This window comes from Falco peregrinus, chromosome 3 (assembly GCF_023634155.1).
Source record: "Falco peregrinus isolate bFalPer1 chromosome 3, bFalPer1.pri, whole genome shotgun sequence".
NCBI classification, from domain to species: domain Eukaryota; kingdom Metazoa; phylum Chordata; class Aves; order Falconiformes; family Falconidae; genus Falco; species Falco peregrinus.
Genome location: NC_073723.1, coordinates 10,425,649 through 10,449,114, shown reverse-complemented (window position 1 = coordinate 10,449,114; position 23,466 = coordinate 10,425,649). Strand labels below are relative to the sequence as shown.

Genomic DNA, 23,466 nt, shown 5'->3' with positions numbered 1-23,466 from the left:
AATCTGATGATTATGAGCACAAAACTCAACTGGCAGCCAATGAACAGTACTTATTCAGGAATAAAAACTGTGGCCAAAACTATTTCATGTCTTAATTAATGACTTGAACGATGGGTTGCATGTACTCACAACAAGCGAGTGGACAATACCGACTTGGCAAAAAGTTGTCAGTACGCTGGAGGGCAGGGCTGCTGTTCAAAGAGATCTGGACAGTGTGGAGGAACAGGCTAACAGGAGCGTCACAGCGTTCAGTGACAGCACTGGGGCAGGAACAATGCCATTCACCAGTACACGCTTGAGGCCAACTGCCTGTAAAGCAGCTTTGCAGAAAAGGACCTGAAAAGAACCTTTCCAAACTTGCCTAGATAAGGCCCTTAGCAACTTGATCTGTCTGAACCTTTGATAAGCAAGGTTTTGGGTCAGATCACCTAGTGGAGGTCTCACATGAATATATATATATACACACCTGGCATTTGTCCAGTTACATCTCACATTTTACCGCCAGCCATCTTTGATAAAACTACAGCACAGCTCCAGCTGTGGACTGTGCTCAGCTTGCTTGGTGGCTTTCTATTACAAAGTTATTCTTCATTTCGCAGAGCTGCTTGTTTTCATTACATGTAATAGATTATTCTGAATTTCTCTTTTAAGACTGCAGTTTTTTCAGAAGTCCATTTCTCACAGCATGTTTTGGACATTTGTTACATCTTTCTTTACTATGTTTATTTTTAATATAATGAACCCAATTTTAACACATCATCATTATGAATACAGTCGCTTTGACAATTCCAGAAAAGTAAGTCAATCTTGTATCTGCTTTGTTCTAACCACTCTTTTTGATGACAACATCCCTTTCATACAGCTAAACTAAGGAAGAAATTTTTAACATGTGAGGTTTGGATTATCCTTCCCTGTCAAAAAAAGAGTGCTTTTGCACTTTCAAAAAACAGTTGCATTGTAAGTGAAGTTACTGCTTATTTGCAAATATGACACGAGAACAATCTTCAAAAGTCATGACACTTTGCTTGCCTTGAAACTCTGGAGAACACAACACTCTTGGGTCAATTTAGAAAAAAAAACATTCTTCTTAGATGCAATAGACTCCCCTGGTTGGAAGAAGACTCGCGCATCCCCATGTCCCTGCTTTTTACATCTCAGTGTAAACTGGGAATTATGTTTGTGAGTTAAGATTATAATCACGAGTTTAATTTATGTTCCATGCAACATTGCCTTTAGAGACAGTAACTAAAAGTACCTGAGAACATTCTGACTAATTCTCAGAGATCAGAAGTATTCTAAGCTGTAAAAAGTGTGACGTTTATGCCACTCATGGGTAAAAGCAGAAACAGAGGAGAAACTGGTTTCTTGGATTTTCAGATTCATTACTTCCCTGTAGGTACTGAACACCCAAATACATATTTTTTTCTATGCAAATGACATGGGAAAAATAACATATACACCCCATAATTATCACTAATAAGCAACTTAATGGTTGGGCATGATCTGTAGCAGTCTCTATAATTGTGCTGTGTTGAGAATATTCCATGCCATTTAAAGGGGGACCACAGCTACATCAGGCATCTTGGGTCAGCAGAGAGCAATAGCAACACCTGTGAAAGTGATACACTCCATTCAGACTGTGTTTGGTGGTGTTTCTTTGTTTGATTTTCCCTGGCATTAGCACAGCGAGGATCGGGCTCCCACTGGGGTTAAGCTTCATAAAGGATGTGAAAATGAAGGCAGTTCTGAAGAACAATCCTTAAAATGGAGTGATCCTGCTCCAAATTCTCCACTCAGTAAAAAAACCAAAACAAACAACCCCTCTCATTCTCAAAAACATTCCTGCCTCATTCAGAACCCTTATAGAAACAAAATAAATATTTTTTTTTCTATCTAGAGTATTTCAAAATTATTTTGATATGGATGGTATATGTAGTGAATCGTCTACCTTATACATAGAAATCTTTGTAGACAATACTCAGTCAAGCAAAACAAAAAACACTGCTTGACTCCACTGTGCTGTTAGGAATAAAGTTGATGCACATAGCTGGCATTAAAACTCAGTATACAGAACAAGTACATTCTACAAATAGTTAGTTAGACTTCGAAATAATATATTTTTGTCCCTCCCAGCTCCCCTTTCTATTTGAATTCCGTAAACAATTCTGTGATCAAGTTTTATTGTTGTGAATTCTTTTTAAAGGAGAGTTTTTAAATCAGAAACTTAATTACTCTTGAACAGTATTACATGTACTTTGTTTACTTTTTGCAGAAAAAATCTGATTATGGGAATCACACTCATTCTGCCCAGGAAACAGTGTATTATTAAACTTCCTATGTAGTCAAATGTCGTTAAACCACTTGTATCAGATTTCAGAGATAAATGACACAATTTTGTAGCTTTAATTTCAAATATTGTGCAAATATGAGAACATATCAATCTTTTCACAAACATAGTAAGAAGACAACTAAACAAAGCACTTCACACATTTTCCAGTCTATAGAAGCATAAACTCAAAGATACATATACTTTATTTCTTAACTCTATTTGGTACTTAGTACATCACCACCTCTTAAGTAATGTAATCCTCATCTCACATGCCCCTCTCTTTAGGCATACCATAGATGAATTATTGATTCTAGGATATTAGAAAGATAAAATGTAAGAGAAATTTTACAAAATCACTCAGATCACTGAGGATTATCCTTTTTACCACACTGTTTTCTCAGGACATTATTGATGCTAGCTGCTTTTTAAACAGCCTGTTGTCCTTGTGCAGCAGCCTTGCTAGGCAGGTGATTCTAAATACTTCTGGAGAATCAAGAAACAACTATATTTATCTTACATTTAAGACAAACAGCTGTTGTCTCTTGACCTGACACGTTCAAGTCACACACCTTCACCAGCTAATATAAGCATATAATAGCATTTTTCACCCTTTACATGCATTCCTGGCTGTCACAGTCAGAAGGAAACACGTGTTCTGAAAACTGACAGAAATGGAAGCTTTCTAGCTCATATTTACCTGCACCAAATTCAGTTTCTGATGTGACACTTTAGCTATTTCTAAATAAAGAACAATTAAGGTCGAGGGGCCTGGAGATTTGTGATGATTCTCTGTAAAGGCAGAAAATCAGTATAATGAGCACCAACCGTACTTGCAAAGGAAGTGTCACTCACTGGTCATTCACTTTGGAACCTGAGCACACACTTTATAAACACAATTAATTGAAAAAAATATTCTGGCTTTAAGAACATGAGAGAAGCAAAATACTCATTAGCACCAGAATAATGCTATTATGTGAATAGGTACTATAACCAAAGAATACAGCTTCTAAAATGTATACACCCTATGAAATGCATTGCCAGATTTTTACAGCAGCCTTAAATACAGCCCTAACAACATTCTTAACAAAAGAAAATCTTGCTACATTTCCTTCCTTACACAAATAAATGAAACCTGATTTATGTAGATACCATTATAATGTTAAAAAAGAGTATATACTGAAATACTGTTTACATCTGATCAGCACTAACAGCTAGAATTTCCAGGTTACAAATTATTTCTATGTCTTTTTTTATATCCAAGTTCCACTCCTGTTTAAGATTTCCTAGTAATATACTAAAATGTTCTGGAGTAATATTTATGTTTCAAGTTAGATGAGATTAGCATGTTGGGCAAGAATTCAGTTTTGCAGAAAACTCCTGGTATTAACTAGAGGTGTTTTAAAAGCACAGGAAAAGGAATTGTCTTTGAATAGCCCTTAAATTCTCTCATGAGAGTCCACCCTTTAAATCCTTTACATCTCATTACTCAATTTCACAATTTGAGTAAATTTCATTTAAAAAAAAAAGTTCGCAAAAAAAAAGTACTGAAATAATCTACATTTCATTTTTAAGTAACAGCTGCTTTGGACATAAAATATATTTATATAGGCTGCTGTATTTCCTTTTTGCATAGAATTATCTAATTGCCTGGCATTCTCCCTGGCATGTACATATACATTACTCATTTTATCTCTTAATGAGATATTAATAGCTGCATTTCAGTAAGTCGATCATGCACACCAGGCCCATCCAGTCTACTATTTACATGAAGAGCTATTTCTGAAGCTGGCTTTGTCTAGCCACTAGAAAGGAAGAGTGATCCTCCCTAAAACTTACAGATAGAAAAAATAAGCAAACAATATGATTATAATCTATATTTCCTTAGACATCCTGGAACACATATATGAAAAAAAAATGTTGTTAATATGTAAACTGTATTTCCAGAAAAGGATATCCTAAATTGTGAACCACCTGCAGAAACAAACATTGAATATGGTAGTACAAAAACCTTATCTGTGGAACACAGGAAGGAAAAAAATGAGAATAAAATAAAATTTCCAGAATTGGTAACTTCACTTTTGAAGAAAGGTAATAAAGTTATATGCAGGAATAAATCTTCTGTAGAAGAAAATACTAGGGGTCTGTGCAAATCTGGCTTTAAATCAACTTTCTACATGTCCCTTTAGCCTGATTTAAAGTCTTACTAAAAGACCTGAGCATCTCTTCACCAATAACTGAGACTTGGGTTTCTGTTCATTCCCGATACATTTTTCCTTTAGTGTATTTTATCTAGTAGCTATTGGGAATAATGACAATTGTAGTACGTGTTGTAGTATGAAATATAAAAAAGGCATTATTCTAAATATAATGAAAAAAATCTCAATAAATAAGTAACATTTACATACAGAACAATTTCTGGAATGAAATGCTATCTAATAATCCCTGGACACTGGATCATTTCTGGACTCACCATCATCACATAAATGTTGTAATAAACAGGGAGCTAGATTACTAGGGACGAACAAAATCTAATTTACAAAGTTGCAGTTGATCAGATGCCAGCAATCTTAAACCAAATCAGTTATCATGTACTTTTTTTGTGCTGTTTTAAATCTGAGTTTCCTGAGGACATACAGCTTCCGTAATTATTTTAATGCAATAGTGTCCAGTAACTTGGAAGCCCTGTCCTATTTCAGCCAAATCTAACAAAAGGGCAGAGGCCTCAAAAACATTATTCTACATTCTTTTAACAATTACTGGCTGAATAGAGGAGGAAGACCTGCTACAAGAGAATCAAAGAAAATTCCGCTTTACTCATCAATCAACAGGCAGATAGTGCCGGACTAGTCACCAGTGGAGGGCAGGAAAGTCTACAATGCATGGTAGCGGGGCGTGAGAGGGTGCTGGCAGTTACCTATGGGATTCGTAGAATTGGTGTAGTATGTGGAACTGGGGATAAGGAAAGGACCGTATTGGAGTTTAAATTCCAAAAGAAAATGAACAGCAGATACTTTGGCACTTAATTAGCTGATGAGTTATATTAACAAGGCTGGATAGGAGACACCTTAGTAGCACAGAACAGAGTTAATGCCTACTTCTGGGATGGGAGTTTACTTTTTCAGAACTAACTGGAATATCTTCATACAACATTCCTATTTAAACATGGCTGTGTAGTTTTCATACAATGACACTGTAAAAAATGAGGCAAAACTAATAATGCATATACATAATCTCACATTATATACTGCCATGAAACAACCAAGCGTTATAAAAAAATGTTTGAAGTCATGACGTGTATTTAAATTCTGATTTATCCTAAAGATCTGAGCTAGATGTATCAAACAATGAAATCTACAAATGAGGCATCAGATAAGTTATTTCCTTGTAAAATCAGACTATACACACAAAAACTACGTATCTCCTACACACTGTCCAGAGTGTAATCATTAGCACTTGATTTATAAAACATGTCATTGGAAGCATCTGCCTAGTGTGATGATCTTGATGCAATCAGAATCTATTCATCCTAAACAAAGCACAACATACAGAATGTATTCATCTTAAACAAGACCAGAGAGAATTAATGAAAGAAAACTACACAAAAAAGTCTGATGTAACTCAAAGCTGATAACAGTGTCATCAGTAGATGGAACATTTTCTATCAAATTACTGAAATAAATTTATGACTATGAAATTAGGGCCCTCAGCCATTCAGCCAAGTATTTCCATCAGTGGTAAAACTAACAAGAACTGAGACATGCTGATTATTGAAAAGCAAAAATCTTCCCATGCAGATCATTGTCTGTCAGGTTGCATTAAATAGATAGTTCATTTAGAACTGAACTCTCCAAATAAAGGAAATTTGTCGTGAAGAAGAAAAAGAAATCAGTATTGTAAAAGATGCACTAAAGTCATTGATAAGTAAAATGTATTCGAGGTTTCAGGTTATTCTCCTGCTGAATTCACAACCCCTTGCCTACTTCTCCCACATACTACTGTGTTTTGCAAGCAGAATTGTTCAGCTATGTTTCCTATTCCAGAGATTGTAATTACCATATATTTCAGAACTGCAACCATCAGACTGATAAAATTATGCAGCAATGTTTCATATTCTTCCTCCTAGACTTTTTGATATTTTGGAAAACTGTAGCTCTTCTGTTTATAATTTCTTTGAAAGAAAGTCATCTATATTTAGAGTGAGTACAGAAAAAACCACAGTAAATTCATTTAAGCAGATATATTCACAACCTCTATTTCCAAGTTTTAAAGAGATTTTTAATGTGTTTATTTAAGGGGAACAAATCCTGCATACCTTACTCCATATGCATCTCTAATGAACGCTGATCTACTACAGTCAGAAAGGTAGGATCTTTTAAATATATACAATAAAGCATATTTCTAGATAAAACGAATAATAAAAGCATCAATAAGATGGGCTTCCCAGCATGTTCTCAAGTAAAGTAATCATACAGTTAAGAGTCAGATTCAAAACTCACAAGTATGGTAACGGAGAAAAGGAGACTAACCAAAAGAAAGTCTGCTGTTTAGCTGAGGCTCAGCCTGTGCCCAGGGTTATACACTTGATATATGCAGTTTTGGTTAGCACTTCCCTTGAATTCAATTCTGAATGTGACAAGCCTCAGTAAGTCTCATTTAGCATTCCGTCTAATAAGGAAATTGAAGAGAAATTTAACTGAAAATCATGGCATACAAAGAAAAGAGAAGAAAAATAAACAGTGAAGTTATTTCTATTAGCGCAATACTCGTATATTACTGTAATAGTTCATGATGCTAAGATGGCCTGACTTTAGATCATTTATACTTTTGTTCTGTATTACTAACAAATAGCTACCGTTTTTTTGCAAAGGGTTTAAATTATACTTGTTGAAAATGAGTAAACAAGAAGTCATAACTGTGGTATAGGGATCCTGTGTAAGGAAAGATACAAAAAATGTTTGTATTCTACAAGACTTATTCTAGTATTAATATTTTTTAAAAATGATAAATGTTAAAATACCTTTTTTATTTTTGTTTATTAGTTGATAAGTTTTCATTAAATGTGAAATGATGTTTTGTAGTTTTCAATGTTATTTTTTGCAGTTATTAGAATCCCTTAAAATGTATAGCATATGACCTGAACATTTTATATTTCCTCCATTTGCAAAAAAATATTGAAACAGATGAAGAAATATATATATGTGCCAACACACATTTTTGCCTGCCAGTCAGTTTAATATCCAAACCTTCCATTCAAAATAAAGGAGGCCAATTCTAGACACTTGATATGTAGGGATCCATTTGTCTCTGAGTTTGCAGGAAATTGAGGACATTTTTTCTACTTTAACTGTTTTAGATGCTATATTTGTTCAAGGATATGCCTTACCTTTTGCCTTTCCAATAGTTAGGAAGTATTAAATAGAGTGATGGATGCAATGACAATTCTGTGGAACATAAACCCAAATATACTTTATTTAAGACTGTGTTTCAAAGTCTTTATGTTTTTATGTCTTTGTGAGGCACAAAGAAAGTACTCATTTCTATAACTCTTTTAACGAGCCTTTTTACTGCGTGACCAGATTTTACATAATGTATAATTGTCAGGGAGCTCTATTTTTCCCCAGAGCTTTGTGATCTCTATTACTGTTTATAAATCTTCTTTCAAACAGCTTAATGCATTTCCTGCTGGATGTACCTATAGCTACCAGTCCATTATGTTCTACAAGGGCTCACACAGTATCTGAGAACAGATTAAAATACTCTTATTGGCCTTGAGCCAATCTGCAAAGGAAAGTAGGTTAGCTACGCAATTACATTCCAGAAGACTTAAATAAAGTGTTGACTGAAATCAGAATTCCTACAAGACTCCAGCTGCTGTGTCAGATCAATGTGCACCCAACGAGTTTGACAGAAATGAATTTCCTATTAGTGGTCATATTAAGATATTCTAAGAGTATTCTAGCATATACTTTCCATATACGCATGTGTGAACATTCAGTTTGACATCAACATTGACAATTCATTTAACTAGGATAAAGGCAGGACTTCACCACAGCTCAAGAACAGTGAGAAACAGCTTAGGTTTTGATCATCTGCAATGTAAAAAGTGGTCCTAAAAGTTTGCATGGGTGTAGAAAAAGAAACAGAAGAAAAAAAATTGGTAGATATGTATGGAGGCAGCCAAAGGTATGCTGGATTAAATCTTTTAATGTTACGTCTTGTTGTCTACCATGGGAACAACATAATTCAGTTTTGGGATCAAAATCAAACAGTTATTGAAATATACATTCAAAAAGGACTGGAGAATAATCCACATACAATAAAAGTATTCCTTTGCCACCCATCTCACTCTCAGTGTTTAACTGAAAGAAATCTTCGCTGGTTTCAATATTCTAGCTATGCCATCTCTGTGCTTCATCTGAAAACACTGGAAAACTGAAAGATATTGGTGAACTCAAACACTTCCCAAGCTGCCTTGTCCCCATGAATGTGAATACACACTGGATTTCAATAATAGCTTCTTACTCCACTGAAAATCAACACGATTTTCAAATCAGTTATATGCTGAAATTGTACATACTCTGAGGAAACCTGGGTGGATTGTCGTTGACATCAGTGAGTGTGATATTTACAGTTGTTGACCCTGAAAGCCCTCCGACCTGCCCAGCCATATCTTTGGCTTGAATGACAACGGAATAATGCTCTCTGGCTTCCCTGTCCATGTTGTGCAAGGCAGTCCTGATGACTCCTGTGATAGAAAGAAAACAAAGAAACAAAAGAGAGATCAGGATTAGCTTGTCCAAGCAAGAGGAAAGGCTGGGAACAACCCTTCTTTTCAGGAAAGGTGAAGCGTGGCACGTTGTCTGGAAATGCAAAGCTTTTCTACAATCAAAATAAGCTGGCTTTATTGTTTTTGTCTTATATATATATAACAATGCCAGATGCTGCTAAACAATCAACTTGCTTGAGGGTATGAAGAAATTAAAATCAGATATATTACAACAACTATTAAATTAATAATCGATCCATCTTATATGAAATTCCATTGCCAAAACTCCAGTGTTTATTATTTATATTTTATTTAAATAGCTCATATTATTTAAATAGCTACTTAGTAGAAATATTAATAAATGGGAACTCTTACCCCACTGAAGAAGACAGAAATTCCTTTTAAGTAATGTTGATTTCTGAATTAAAATATGACATACCTCTTAAAACTACACAAAATCTAAACTTTATTATTACTATTTGACAAACCTCAAAAAGCTATACTTTCTTATTTGGTAAGTCAATCATATGTATTTATGTTCATAAGTGTGATTTACCTAATACTTGTCTGTAATGTGAAAGATAAGCTATTACCTTTTTTGCTACAGTACAGAGAGAAACCCAAAAATGAGAAATCCTAAAATACTATTATTTTTATCCATCACCATCAGAATTTTTTTTAAAACATTTAGTCAATTGCATACGCAGAAGCAAAGATTACAACAAAGGAACAGTTAACTTTGTGGGCTCAGTTTCAGTTATCGGAGACTTTGTAAATCAGTCCCTGCTAATTTCTTTGCTCACAGGCTGGCAGAAACCTCATGGAGTTCAATAAGGGGAAATCTCAAGTCCTGTGCCAGGGAACCAGTACATGCCACGGACAGACTAGCTGGGAAGCAGCTTTTCAGAAAAAGGCTCTAGAGATTCCTTCAAGTTGGACATGAACCAGCAACATGCCTTTGCAGCAAACAGGACAAATGGCATCCTGGGCTACATTATGAAAAGCATTGCCAGCAGGTCAAGGGATGGGATCCTGCTCTGCTCACCACTAGTGAGGCCACATCTGGAGTGCTAAGTCCAGCTCTGAGCTCACCAGTACGTAAAAGACATTGACAGACTGCAGTGAGTTATACAGAAATAAACAAACATGTGAAATGCCAAATCTATTAACATTAAATTTTCAAAACCTAACTTGGGTTTGGATTCTTAAACTGAGTGGCTGTTACAATTAGTAAGAAAATATACCACAGCATGATCAGATGTTGCTTCTGGGTAAATTTTTAAACATTTAATAGCCATTAGCACAAAGCGACTTAAGAAGATGATCCTTGCTCTTCTAGACAACCGTGATTGTACATGTACATAACGTAGAGCATGATTCTCAAGTTCTTTGGTTCCCACGGTCTTAGATGATGCAGATAGTGACCTCCAGAACACTACTTTTCTTGTGCTTTAAAATTACTTTGCATTTCTTCAGTAAAACCATTTAGCCATTGTTTCATATAAAATGGAAGTTTTCATGTAGCTTATACCATTGTTTCCATTCTATTCTGAAAACAAGTAACACATAAATAAGTAGAACTATAAAAAAATAATAACATTGCAAAGTATCAATGAAGACTCAGAATTATTTTAACACAGTTTTGCCCTGTAAGTTCCTTTTCATAAAAAGCACAGATTCTGGACAAGTTGGCGAAAAATAGTATACCAGTCTGTTTTAGTTAATCAGTGATTTTTCCTTTAAATGACACAGTTAGAAACAAACCTTTTATCACAAATTTCACCTTGATATACTGAGATTAATCATAATTTATACATACTATAACAGAAAGGTATGGAGACATTTGGATAAATGGTACTGATGCAACTTAAATCTGTAGTTTCATCAGAATCAATATGTTCACAAAATCTGATACTATTGTCCTGAAAATTCATTTTACTAAAGATCAGAATATCAAAAAGTATGAAAATTAAAAATGTCCTGCTTTGACATTTTTCAAATAAATTGCTTCATTTTTTTCACATTGAAACCAAATTTATTAGAACACTTAATGTTTATGAATATGCATGGAGTATAGGATTTTTTTTTTTAAAAAAAACCCTTCCATTTCAATTTGAAACAGATCACATTTTTTTGCTGCTGCAGGAAAGGAGATATGGGAAGATTCAGTTTTTTCTCGATTGCATATACATATATACATCCTAAAATTAGATCAGTATAAAGTATGTAACTACTGTGAGGACCCTAATGCTCCATCCTTGTCACTAGCAGCTCCACCAGCTCTTCCGGCAGTATAGCACTAGAATTATACATACTTTCAAATTTCTCTAATGACGCCAAAAGGTGTAAGGAGAACTTTCTCAGTTCCCGTTTCCTATAACACAATCTGAAATGCTCAAGCAATGCTCCTTCTAAAGGAGGAATTGCACCTGAGTATCTTGAACATACTTGGCAGGGGCTCCTATACATCCCACGAGAAGGCAGGAAATTCATATTGAGACATCTCTCTGTCTAAAATGGTGAGGAAAGAAACTGAAAAAGAAAACTGTCAGAGGCTTTTTAAATTTAAACACAGCCTTAATTTTGCCTCATATTTGTTAGGCAGCACTGTGACCCTGTTAACTGACTACTTTTCGAGCTAAGTTTCCAGTATTTATTCATCTTTACTAAGAAAGGAAAGCAAGGGGAAAAAAAAAAGTGAGATACAGACATCATTACAGGGACACCCCGCCCTGTTTCAGGTATTAAGTAAAGAATTTTTGCAGAAGTTTGACTATTATGTCAAAAATCACATGCAACATGGAGACTGAGATCTATTGGAATGGAAGTGAGAAGGAGACACAGTTCTGGACCTCTGGTCTGCTGAGTTTAGTCATACCTATTTCTATCTTAGAATTATGTGAGATGCATTTTCCCACATTGAAGGATCTCCCAGAACACAGCTTTTCTTCTGACTTCTTGGCTAAATTTATTCACATCTATATCACCACCACTTTTGGTTTTTTTCTCTGACTGTTTCTACAGTCTTGGAAAGCACTTTTTCCAATTTGAACTTATCTTCCTTGACCACGGATGACCAGAAAGCTACCTATGTTCCAGATGAGATTTTGTCACCACCTTTTCTAATTACAACTTCCCCCCCCCCCCCCCCCCCCCCAATTACATCACACAGGTGATTCATCTGATTCATCTCTGTTTGACTAATACACCCAGGACATGCTCCTCTAATGATACTTCAAAATTAATGAAACCAGAATTTCTGTAGAATGACAAAATATTTTGAGTTGGAAGGGACCTCTAATGATCATGGAGTCCCAACTCCCTGCTCCTCACAGAACTAACTAAAACTAAACAATACAACTAACAGCATCATCCAGACAGTCTTCTTATTAGTCCCGCAACATAATCCTTTACTATATAATACTATTAAATTTCCTTATGTTAACACTATTAAATTTCCTTATGTTGTCCTTGTCTTGCCCTCAAAGATGTAAGTTTCTTCCTCTGTACTGACAATTCCTCACAACTACTTGCAATCAGGAAATTTCTTCATGATGGTCCTGCACTTGTCCTTTAAACATCAGACAAAACTGCCACAGAACATTTAGATGAAAGACTGATATGTCTACTACTGTGGATAGCTCGTTCTCCTTCCTTTTACCCAACACCTGTGGATTTGAGAAAGCCCTGAAAATAAGTTTATTTTTGGCAAGTTTTACTTCCTTCTCCATTCAGGCTCTCTGACTTCATTCTGGATGCTGAACTGCAGTCAATCCCTTCCTTCCCACCCCCACCCCATCCCCCCTCCCCCAGTTTTCTTTAAGATACCTCTATGCTCTGCAGCATCTGACAATGTGTTATGTTGTCTTTTTTAGCATTCTGTGAAGAACCATTTCACTTGCATGTAAAAAGAGATACAACAGAAGGCTCAACTGTAACTGAGACCATACAAATGAACACTTTTAAATTCAAGTGCAGACAATTATTAAGAAAAGTCTGCCACAGCCAAGTGCCCAACTATGCATTTAATGAAGTATTTAACTATGTACTTACCTGACAGTCTGGTACACTTGAAGTAATTTATCTTATTACTTATACAAAACAAGAACTTCTTTTACATTCAGTAACCATTGCAGAATTTCAGTCAGCTTTACCTTACAGCCTACTCCTGCATGACGTGTGAATGGAACCTTCCCAGAATAAACCATGGTTCATTTTAACATTTTGAGCTCAAAGGTTTTCTATCTAGTGGAAAAAAAAAAAAAACCCAAACCAACAACAACAAAGAACAGAACAAATCAGCTCCGCTTTAATGACAAATTAGTTTGTCATGGGCAATTGATTTTTTTTTTGTTTGCAAAATTTCCATTCTCTTGTTGGATCCTGCTCCTGGTCACCAGAGATTTTATGAAGGACCAGTCGGTCATACTAGATTCTCCATATTCTAGTTTCTTACATATCTGTCTTGTCATGATCACAACCACTAAATGGTTCAAATATAATTTAAAGTATCTATTTAATTGTGTGGTTTTACTAATTACTGAGGGAAGTGAACTGTTGCAGAGAATAATTTCATTAGTATTTTTACTTTGTGAATAAAAGCTCTATTTTTATACCGGCTTTCCTTTAGAATATGTTAGGATATTAGGCAATTTTATTGTAACAATATTTTTAATATATTGTATACATTCAAATACATTTCAAAATCTAGTACTACTCCATCCTGAAAGAATTAGATACATCTTGTTTAAGAGAAAGAAGTATGGGGTTTGCATTTTGAGATAAATATTGAGCAAGTACAAGTCAGCAGATGCATTTCTTTTTAAAAAAAAATATTAAAATAAACTTTGAATCTAGAAATGCCAATAGACTTTGAATTGGATTTGTGATTTAGTTTGAACTATAACTGTAAACGGAATGTGCAGTAGAGATATCATGGTCATACTCCACATACTGAATGCTTCTATAACATAGATGTTTTTAATCTAGGTTTTTGAGTCAATTATGCTTTATGTAACTAAAAGCATACATTTTGTTCGTCTACAGGGACATCACTAGACACTTCATAGCTAAAAGTCAAAGCACTATAGTCATGACAATTAGTGGTCAACTTTCTTCTATGGTCATGATTATAGTACTGAAGACACTATGCCCTTTCTTAAGGAAAATTACCATTGAAATAAAATACATTACTCCATCACGGAAAGACAACTGCTGTAATAAAATAGAAATTGCTGAAAAATATGAATATTTAAAAAATAAAATAGTAAAGAGTTTTAAATAAGTAGGTTAGATGAGTGTTCGTTTGGTATTAAAAGAAGCGGTGGATTTACCAGACATTATATTACAATGGATACCCCCAGGAAATAAATAAATAAGCATATCAATAAATTAATCAATTAATCAATTAATTAATTAATGAAAAAAACTAACAGTCTATTCACAGAATCACTGAATGGTCAGGGTTGGAAGGGACCTCTAGAAATCATCTAGTCCAACCCCTCTGCTAAAGTAGGTTCACCTAGATCAGGCTGCAGGTTGCAATTCACTGTTAGTAAATAAAGCCACCTCAAAAATCTTGAATAACAGCCTGAATTTAGAAATTGAAAAAGTTTTCTGCTGAAACCTCCTGAATTAAGGAAACTGAAGAAAGCTTCACATACTGAGTGGAAAATACACCGTTTTTTGTGGCAATTGCATTGATGCCAAATGTAATCATAGCATCTTCCACTCTTTTCATAATGCAAAGCCTATTCAAATGAATCGAATTAAGAATTTGCTGCCATGCTGCCTCCCAGAATGCAGACAAGACACTCTAATCTGCCATATGCAATTGCTGCAAATCAAAAGAATATTTATAGATACCATGCAAGTGACCACGCTATTTGAGCAGGAAGCTGTCATTTTTTCTCTTGCCAATAGCTGAAGCATATGTATATGGATGCCAGGTTTGCCAGCTCTGTTTCAGTTAGCATGGCTCACAGCATTTTACCTTTCTCTCCACATCATGTAGGCTGGTTTATTCAGCAGGACATTACTATCAGGGATGTTTTTCCACTGAACTGTTGTGGTTCTCCCATTGTCTTCAGATTGCTGCTACTTTCAAATTATTATGCTATGGAAGAGATATTTTCTAGATTTAGTGGTAGTGGACTTTTGTTTATGCCACTGTGAGTCTTGCCATTCCTGTAAACATCAACTTTTCACTCTGGCCTAGACATCTGCATCAAACTTTTCAAGCGATTTAGCATTTAAACAAAAGTGACTTTTTTTGATGCAGACCTCATTATCTATTCACAACCCAAACTCTTCTAGCAAACCTATGCCTGGTGTGGCTTTCTATAGCTGTAAAGGTATAGGAGTCTTTTAATTTATTCTGTTGAGCTGTACAGACACGGTTTTACTGTCTGAGGGCCTCTGTGCAGGTTGGACTGTAAACCTGAGTTACACATGCAACTCCAGTAGTATCTGGCAGGCTGTATGGCTGCAACTTGAAGTCCTGTGTATAAATACTTTTTTCTGTGTTTAAAAGTAGCAGAGGGGAGCTAATCATGGCAAGTAAAAGAGTTGTTAGATTGTAGTACAGACAGGATGGGAACGTATTTTAACAGAAACAGTCAGTGGAAATGCAACAGAATGAGGTGTGCTGTCATAATAACAATGAAGTAAATTACAGAATTAAGTTGGGTCTGGTAAGACAGACACTATCAATTCTTCACAATATTTTCTAGTCAAAGGAAACAAGCTTCCGTATCCATCCACAAAGAAACAGGCATGAACTGGACTGTAAGAAAAGAAGTAGTCTTCAGCTTCCAAAAATATTTTCAGATTCTCTAAGAGAAGTCAGCACTGGGTAGCCACCACTTGACAGCTCGAGAGGTGGGCAGGAGTCACTGGAAGCCAGAAACCTGGCCATTTCTTTTTCTATTTAACAAAGCAGTATTTTTTTCCCAAACACATTACTATAAAATACATTACATGGCTTAACATCTAATTAGGTACAGCATTTGTAGTAATTTGAATCTTCAAAACGGAGACTTTTTTAAGCAACACCTTGGAATGAAATCAAAGTTTAGCTAACATTTTTAATATAGTTTATGCCATTTGATGCATCCACATTCTTTAAAAATACCAAGATATTAAAGCTTAATGATGAATTCTTTATCTGACGGATTAACTGTTAAAAGCCAAATGGGACCACCAGATCTTCTGTAGAACTGAGGCCATTAACTGAACTACCACTGCACTGAACCTGGCAGTTTGATTTCGGCTACAGCACATCGTCCTGAAAGCATGTAATTTTGAAATGAACTGATCAAGAGGTAGAAAGTATCACCTGTTTCCTTGAGTGAATATTCCAGACATTAATCATCAAGTCAAAGGTCTACCCTTGATTTGCTAGCATGCACTTTCAATTTCAAACCATTGACTCTTGCTGCCCTCTTTCAGACTATTAGTTCCCAGTATTTCTCCTTGTAAAGGTACTGCTATATTCTTATGAAGCTAACCTTTCTAATAAACTGCCAAAAAAAAAAAAACTCTAAAGCCTTTTCTCCCACTCAAGTGTTACTTGTTCTTTTCAGTTTTCCAAAATTTTGTAAAAATACAGAAAAACTAAATTCATATTTCAATAATGCTAACATCACCCCCCCTTCCCAGCACCAAACTGATGTAAATTTCACTTTCCTGATATTTTTACAATATCTAAAGAATCTATTTAAGAGTTGTGTTGGGCTTTTTTTGTTTTGTTTCGGGCTTTTTTGCTTATTACTGCTTTTAGTTCTTTGGAAACTCCTTTTGAGCTGTGTTATTCTTAGTTTACACAGTTCTCCTGGATACTGCCTCAATCTCCTCAGCTCTAATCGTAGGGTGTTGCCTTTATTGTGGCACAGGTTATCAAACAACCTGGATCATTTTGACAGAAAGCACTGTTCTCATCTTTATTTATCATCCTGCCATTTTTGTGTCATCTAAAAATTTTATCAGCGGTAATCTTATGTTTACTTTTAATCCCCACAGAAAGAAGCTAAATAGGGTTGCTCTTACTTTGATCCATGTAGAGCTCTGGTGGAATCTTTTCCTTGCATGACGATTTTTCCTTGACAACTTTTTGCTTACTCCTAGGTAGCTAGTTCATAGGCATTTAATATGTGCTTTGTTGCTACTGCTTACTGCTTTCTATTAAACTAGAATGTCATGTGACATGGCAGTTATCTTTTTCAATATAACTTGCAATTTCATAAAACAAAGAAATCTGGTTTCTTTACCATGACCCGTTTCCCAGAAAAACACATGGAAAGACATCATTGCTATTTTTATTTTTGTACTGGTTGAATTCTTTCACAGCTCCTCTATTTTTCTTTTTTCTTTTTGCCTAAATTGGCCAGCCTTATGTTACAGATTTCGTTTTGGTTGGCCTTTCAGAAGACTGACACATGCTTACATTCTACAGATTTCCTTATACGTTTCTTTATTCACGAAGAATCCATCACCCTCCCTAGTTTTCAGACTGGACAGTAATTACAGTTCTTCATTAATCTAATCCTGTTTCTAGAAGAGTTAAAAATTCATGGTGAAAAACAGGAAAAAAGGGCCTAATTCCTCCATTTTCAGAAATCATTTATCAATATGTTATGTCCTGAAAATGTACAAGTTTTTTCTTTTGAAGTATAAATTGCACATAAGTTCCTATGAATTTTCAGACAGCAAAATAATTTGAACATTTCTTCAAGCAAATACCCTACCTGAGTGGTTTTGACCTCTCCTAAAATTGCTTCTCCGTTATTGAAGATTTTTTTTTTTAAACACAAAACATTGAAGATGAGGTATGGAGGAGCTGAAGAAAGCCTTAAAGACAGACTGATTTGAGTAAAAAGATTGTTGTGTCTAGCAGCAACATGCAACTATATACTAGCTCTCTGTATAACTGTGCATGATGAAATACCTCAATTTATAACAGAAGACACTTCAGTGGTTTTGCACTGACTTGTGATTTCCTTGGAACTGAATCTGAATTAGTGGCATTTCTACAGTTCTGAAGAAACGTATGGTTTAGGAGCAAACAGGGCTAAATGGCCAGATTCCCCAACACAAACACCACAGTGGTCAAACTCTGACATGTTCCTGTAAATGCAGAAGGTGTATATAAAGCAGCATGAGGCAAGCCTAGAGCAGTATAATGCTACTGCTGTGTTGAAAATGTATTTTTCTCCTTTGACAATTCAGTTAAAAATGTATTTAAAAACCAAAGAAGAATTTGTACTCGAACTGGGGAGGTGTCATGTGTGTGTGTGTGTGTTAGGGGAAGGTAACTTTCTTCAAACGACTGCTGGTCGTATAATGAAATACGTAAAATATTATGTTCAAGTAGTATGTATGAAGCATACCTAGATACAGATATACATGACCAACAGATACCTTAATGCTGCTTAGATATTGAGGACTTCTCCGTAACAGAGGACTTGTCAGGTAGACAAGCAGAGGAACCAAGCAAATTATATGAGTGTGAAGATAAGGCAAAGGCAAAGAATGCTCCAAGGGAGGAAATTGTACATTAAGTATGATTTCTTCAGATATAAACTTCTTATAGGTGTATTTAATCCTTGGTGAGAAGGAACAGACTTATGACATGAGATGAACTAAACAAGTAAAAAGGGGATGCGCTCAGCAACCTTTGAACATAGCAGATGGAAACTAAGTATGGGAATCTTCTCAAAGGAAATCCCATTTGACATGAAAGAGCTTAAAACCGCCTGGAAAACTAATTGCTTATATTCACAAGCTTGGAAATACCTCTCTTTTAAAACAGAAATTGTATTGACTGCCAGTTATCAAACATTGCTTCTTGTAATGTCGCTTACTTTCAGCCTACAGGAAAATGTATTCAATTTATAGCTTGAATGAAAATGACAAAATAATAGACAGCTGAAGGTTAAAGCTGCTAATATCTCACTCCTAATCCAAAGCTACTTGTTACTTTCTTCATAATGGAACGAAAAATAAGAATGGAGCCACAGACTTGACTTCCTATTTCTCATCTACTATTATTAAATTATACATTTAGGCAAATTAAACTTTTTGTCTTTGTTGAGTACATGAAAATGTATCTAAATAATTGGAGATAATTAACATAGTTTCCCATTATGTTCAGTAATATTGTGGTTTCTATTCAAAGTAAATCACCTCAATAAGAAGGACAAGAAGAGAGACAATGACCCTATAGTCATGACAAAAGAACTTTCAAATAGGGTTAAAACAGTGTCTGGCTAATTAAAAAACTGAATGCAACATACAAATCTTGAAAAGATTCCACATTTGGATAAAATTTAATCTGCTGACTAAATTAATTACAACTGACAGACAAGGTCAAGACATATGATTCAGATTATCTGTTTAAGATAGCTTGCTTAAGAAAACTGGCTTAACCTACAGACCAAACATTTACATGGTGGTTGTGTTCTTTTCTCCCTGTGATGCTCATTATGTACCCATGAGCATCCCACTCAACCACAATGCTTCACTGACCCATGCATAACTCATTAAGAAATTTATAGCAGTACAGCATAATTTATAATTGTTATCAGTCATTTAGAGCACAACCTTACTCAGCATTGAAGTATGTTTGTTTGTAAAGTGCAAATGAAATGCAATGAGACTGGTGTCCATATGGAAATGTGAAACACTTTCCAAGTAACCTAGGTACTTGAATTACAATGAAACCATTTCTCCTTGACATGTTATGATAGTAGCCATGCAAGCTAACATCCCTTCAAAGTAAAATCATCAGATTCGACAAACAGCAAAATAACATCAGCAAAATTTCTTCATTTTGGAAAGTCTTCAGTGCTAGATACCAGAGTGTAAATATATATATACACCCATACGTATATATTACTACTACAGATACTACCTTACAAATAGGACTTAATTGGTTTCCCTACAGGGGGGGCAGGCAGATGGGACAACAACCAAAAACCAACCAACCAACCCACAAAAAAACCCAACAACCACAACAAACCCACAAACAAAACCCAAGTCAAAACATTTTAATCACCAAAAATTTATAAATTAATTGAAACTTCAGTACTTGTACAAAATCTCGATCTATTCAAACAATGAAAAATAATCGTTCAAACTCCCTGTAGGAGAAAAAATGTCTAGGAACTGCACTCTGGATAAACAGTATGCTGACTCAGGAACCGCAGTAGATCACAAACAGATATTTTTGAATTAAGTGTACCACAGTTTTCATAATGTTCTGATGCACACAAAACCCATGAAGCTATGTAAATAAAAAAAGAAACAGTATAATAAACTTCTGATATGTGAATATATGAAAATTCACAAATCTTATTTTCTTACTTAGACCCAGCGCTCACAAAATCTTTGTCTATTAGATGACATAATAGGTAGCAATTGGCTTCTACTGAGATTCAGTCAGGATTTATTGACCTGAGAGTTAGATACTGATCTAGTAAGAGAAAAGATAAATCTCTGCCTAGAGGTATAATAAATCCTACAGTTGGCTGAAACCAGAAGTCTGTGTTGTTCCATTGCTACAGTGCACTGCTATGAAGAAAATGACTACTGAATTAGTGAAGAAAGAGGAACCTCCACACTACGATAAATTAAAAAGCATCAAAATAAGGTCACACAAAACATAAAGTATGACAATTCCATGACGAGACACGATTTTAAAAAGTTATTTTTCTCTTTTCGATTTGACTGAATACATTATTCTGCAAGGTGGTCAGACTCTGGTGTACGTATTAGCATTGAACACCTCTAGATTTGAAACTGAAGCTTGCCTCCATTTGAAATTATTCTGAATTTAGACATAGCAAAAATTTTTAATACAAGTGCTGACTCCTGAAAGTTCCTACTGTAGCAAGAATAACTCAGGAATAACTCCACATACATTTTGTTATTAGCCCTGGGAAAGCCAGGACATTGTCAAAGATCCCACCCACAGTAAGGAGAGTTATACAACTGGATGAACCACAAGTCACACAAGTACCACAGTTTTATACACCATATATTACAAATTTCTATGCTGGGTTCTGTGAAAAAGGAAAAAAAACTAAAATATCCTCTTTTCTTTTCCTCTTCCTACCTACCATTCTCATGTACAACCATTGAAAAATGCAGGAATAACCTTTGCTTTGTTCCTTCAGGTTTCAATTATTTCTCTAAGAAAATAAGGAAACCTGTCAACTTAATGACTTCATTTCCTTGATCAGCAACATCTTAATAAACTACAGTAACATGCATGCCCCCTTCTGATAAATGCAGTATTTATATAGTTGCATAAGAAATGTAAAAACACACCTTTTCAAGCTCAGTTTGAAACACACCAATTTGATTAAAATTTAAATAAGCCTTTTTAACTGGGACCTTTCAAATGTCTCAAACCTTTATATAATTTGGTTATCTTACTGTCAACATAAGATACTATAATATTTCAAACTTGCAGTGAACCAACATCAGCTGTTTCAATCTTCTAGAAAATTTCCACAAGGAAATTTTTACTGACTGGAATGCAATTCAATATTATTTTAGGATACTATTGAAAGACGGTTTTGAAAAAACAGCATGACCAAAGATGAAGAGATGAAATACAGATTTTTTTTATAGATACAAATATTTTTGAAATTGTAACAAATGAAATAAAAAAGGGCTTGGGAAATTCCACTTAAATTTTTAAAAATATGGTTTTCCTAAAAGTTATATTTTCAATAGTTTACTTGTCTGGATAATGAATTTGTGACCTATACAGGGCATGATAATAGACTAATGCAGTGTCAGAGAACTTCTTCCTTTCTCTAGCATTCTTTCTAACGCAAATACTTGCCTCATGAAGGCCTGGAATCAATCAGAAAAGTGGACTTCATTACCCTCTGTCTGCCCTTTCAGAAGATCATAAAATTTTCTAAACTTATTTCTGATTTCTCCATTTCATATCAAAAGCCCACTGTAAGATAACTTAGACAAAAGATAATAGGTCTACCTTGATTTATAATTTGGTACAAAGAGTCAATGATTTTTTACCAAATGCATGTTCTAACTAATGATGTGAAGGTTCATTCAAACTTACTAATGAAGTTAAAACAATCAACAGAAAATAAACTTCCAATAAAAACAAGACGCCTGATTTAACATGGTTGACCTGAAATTAGACTATTACTGTATCTTTTGAATATGAAAGCCAAAAAAAAAAAAATAATGCATTTTTCTGCTAACATTTAGGAGGGGTAAGAAAGTTTTTAGAAGTTCATAAGGAAGTAGGCTGTCTATTTAAAATCCAGTCCTTCACTTTGCTTAAGTACCTATCCCAAGGCTAAATTATTATTCTTGACCTAATTGTTCTTGAACACTGTGTCAAGGGCTATATATAAGTACTCCCTGCTTTTAATTATTATGACAAAATAAAACAGATTCACAGCAGTGTAGTAGTTTTCACTCTAAATCCTTCACCATTTTTATTTACCCAGTGTTTTCTTTGTATATGCCCATAGAGAAAGTCTTTCCTCTGAATTTAATCTACAACAGCAAGACTTTCTCTATATATGTAGCTGTTTTCTAAATCTCCAAAATGGCCTGAGGTAATATGAAACAGTATACCTAATGCAATTCACAGGTACCTACATATACAGTATCTGATATGTAAATAAAAGAGCATTTCACCTCATATACCAGAAAAGAAACTATAAAAATCCATAGTATCAGGAGGCCAGACATAGGCAACCCTAATCAGAGTGGACAAGAGCTTTCCCCGTAGAGAAAATGCGGCAGTTATGGCTTGCCATGTTTGGAACTGTCAAGCGTTCTTCCTGTCCACCCTTCTTAAGATCTTCTTGAAGTACATACATGATGAAGGTGAGCAGGACCTCACACTGTTGATCTTGATCTGATATAAAACCACATACTTCAACTCAGGATAATGAAGCAACACTAATTTAAATTGGTAAAGAATCTTACCTTTTATTTTTAGGCAGAAAGCTTCTTACCACGATTAGTTGTCAATCTAGTAATCTAGTTGATGAGTTTTCGCTCTGCAGGTGTTAATGGCAAGGGGCCCCCTCTATCAGGGAGCACTGTCTTATATGAGTAAGGTTGCTGTTACAGCTCCTGAGAATCTGGGCAATAATTACCATTTCTTTATACCATAATATCTCTAAAATCACAGCTGAAGAGTAAAATATGTATTTGTGAATCTGTGTTTTAAGGTCAGGAACAGGCCACACAGACTGCATGCCTATTTGGGCCATTTGCTTCCTCTTAGGAACAGGCAATTCCATTCAAATCTCTCTACCTCTACTTCCAACCTGGTATTTTTATTTCATGTTTAAATTTCAGACTGTCCAGGGTCTTT

At 35.0% G+C, this 23,466-nt stretch overlaps 1 protein-coding gene across 8 annotated transcripts in view; it reads right to left on the bottom strand.

Moving 5' to 3' along the window:
- The window catches only part of CDH18 (cadherin 18), a 337,247-nt gene that overhangs the window by 70,446 nt on the left and 243,335 nt on the right, over positions 1-23,466 (bottom strand). For all 8 annotated transcript variants that reach the window (XM_027784808.2, XM_013298152.3, XM_027784809.2 and 5 more), the window contains one exon: positions 8,907-9,074. In XM_027784808.2, coding sequence (XP_027640609.1) covers positions 8,907-9,074 — 168 coding nt within the window. The remainder of the gene's footprint in view (positions 1-8,906; positions 9,075-23,466) is intronic.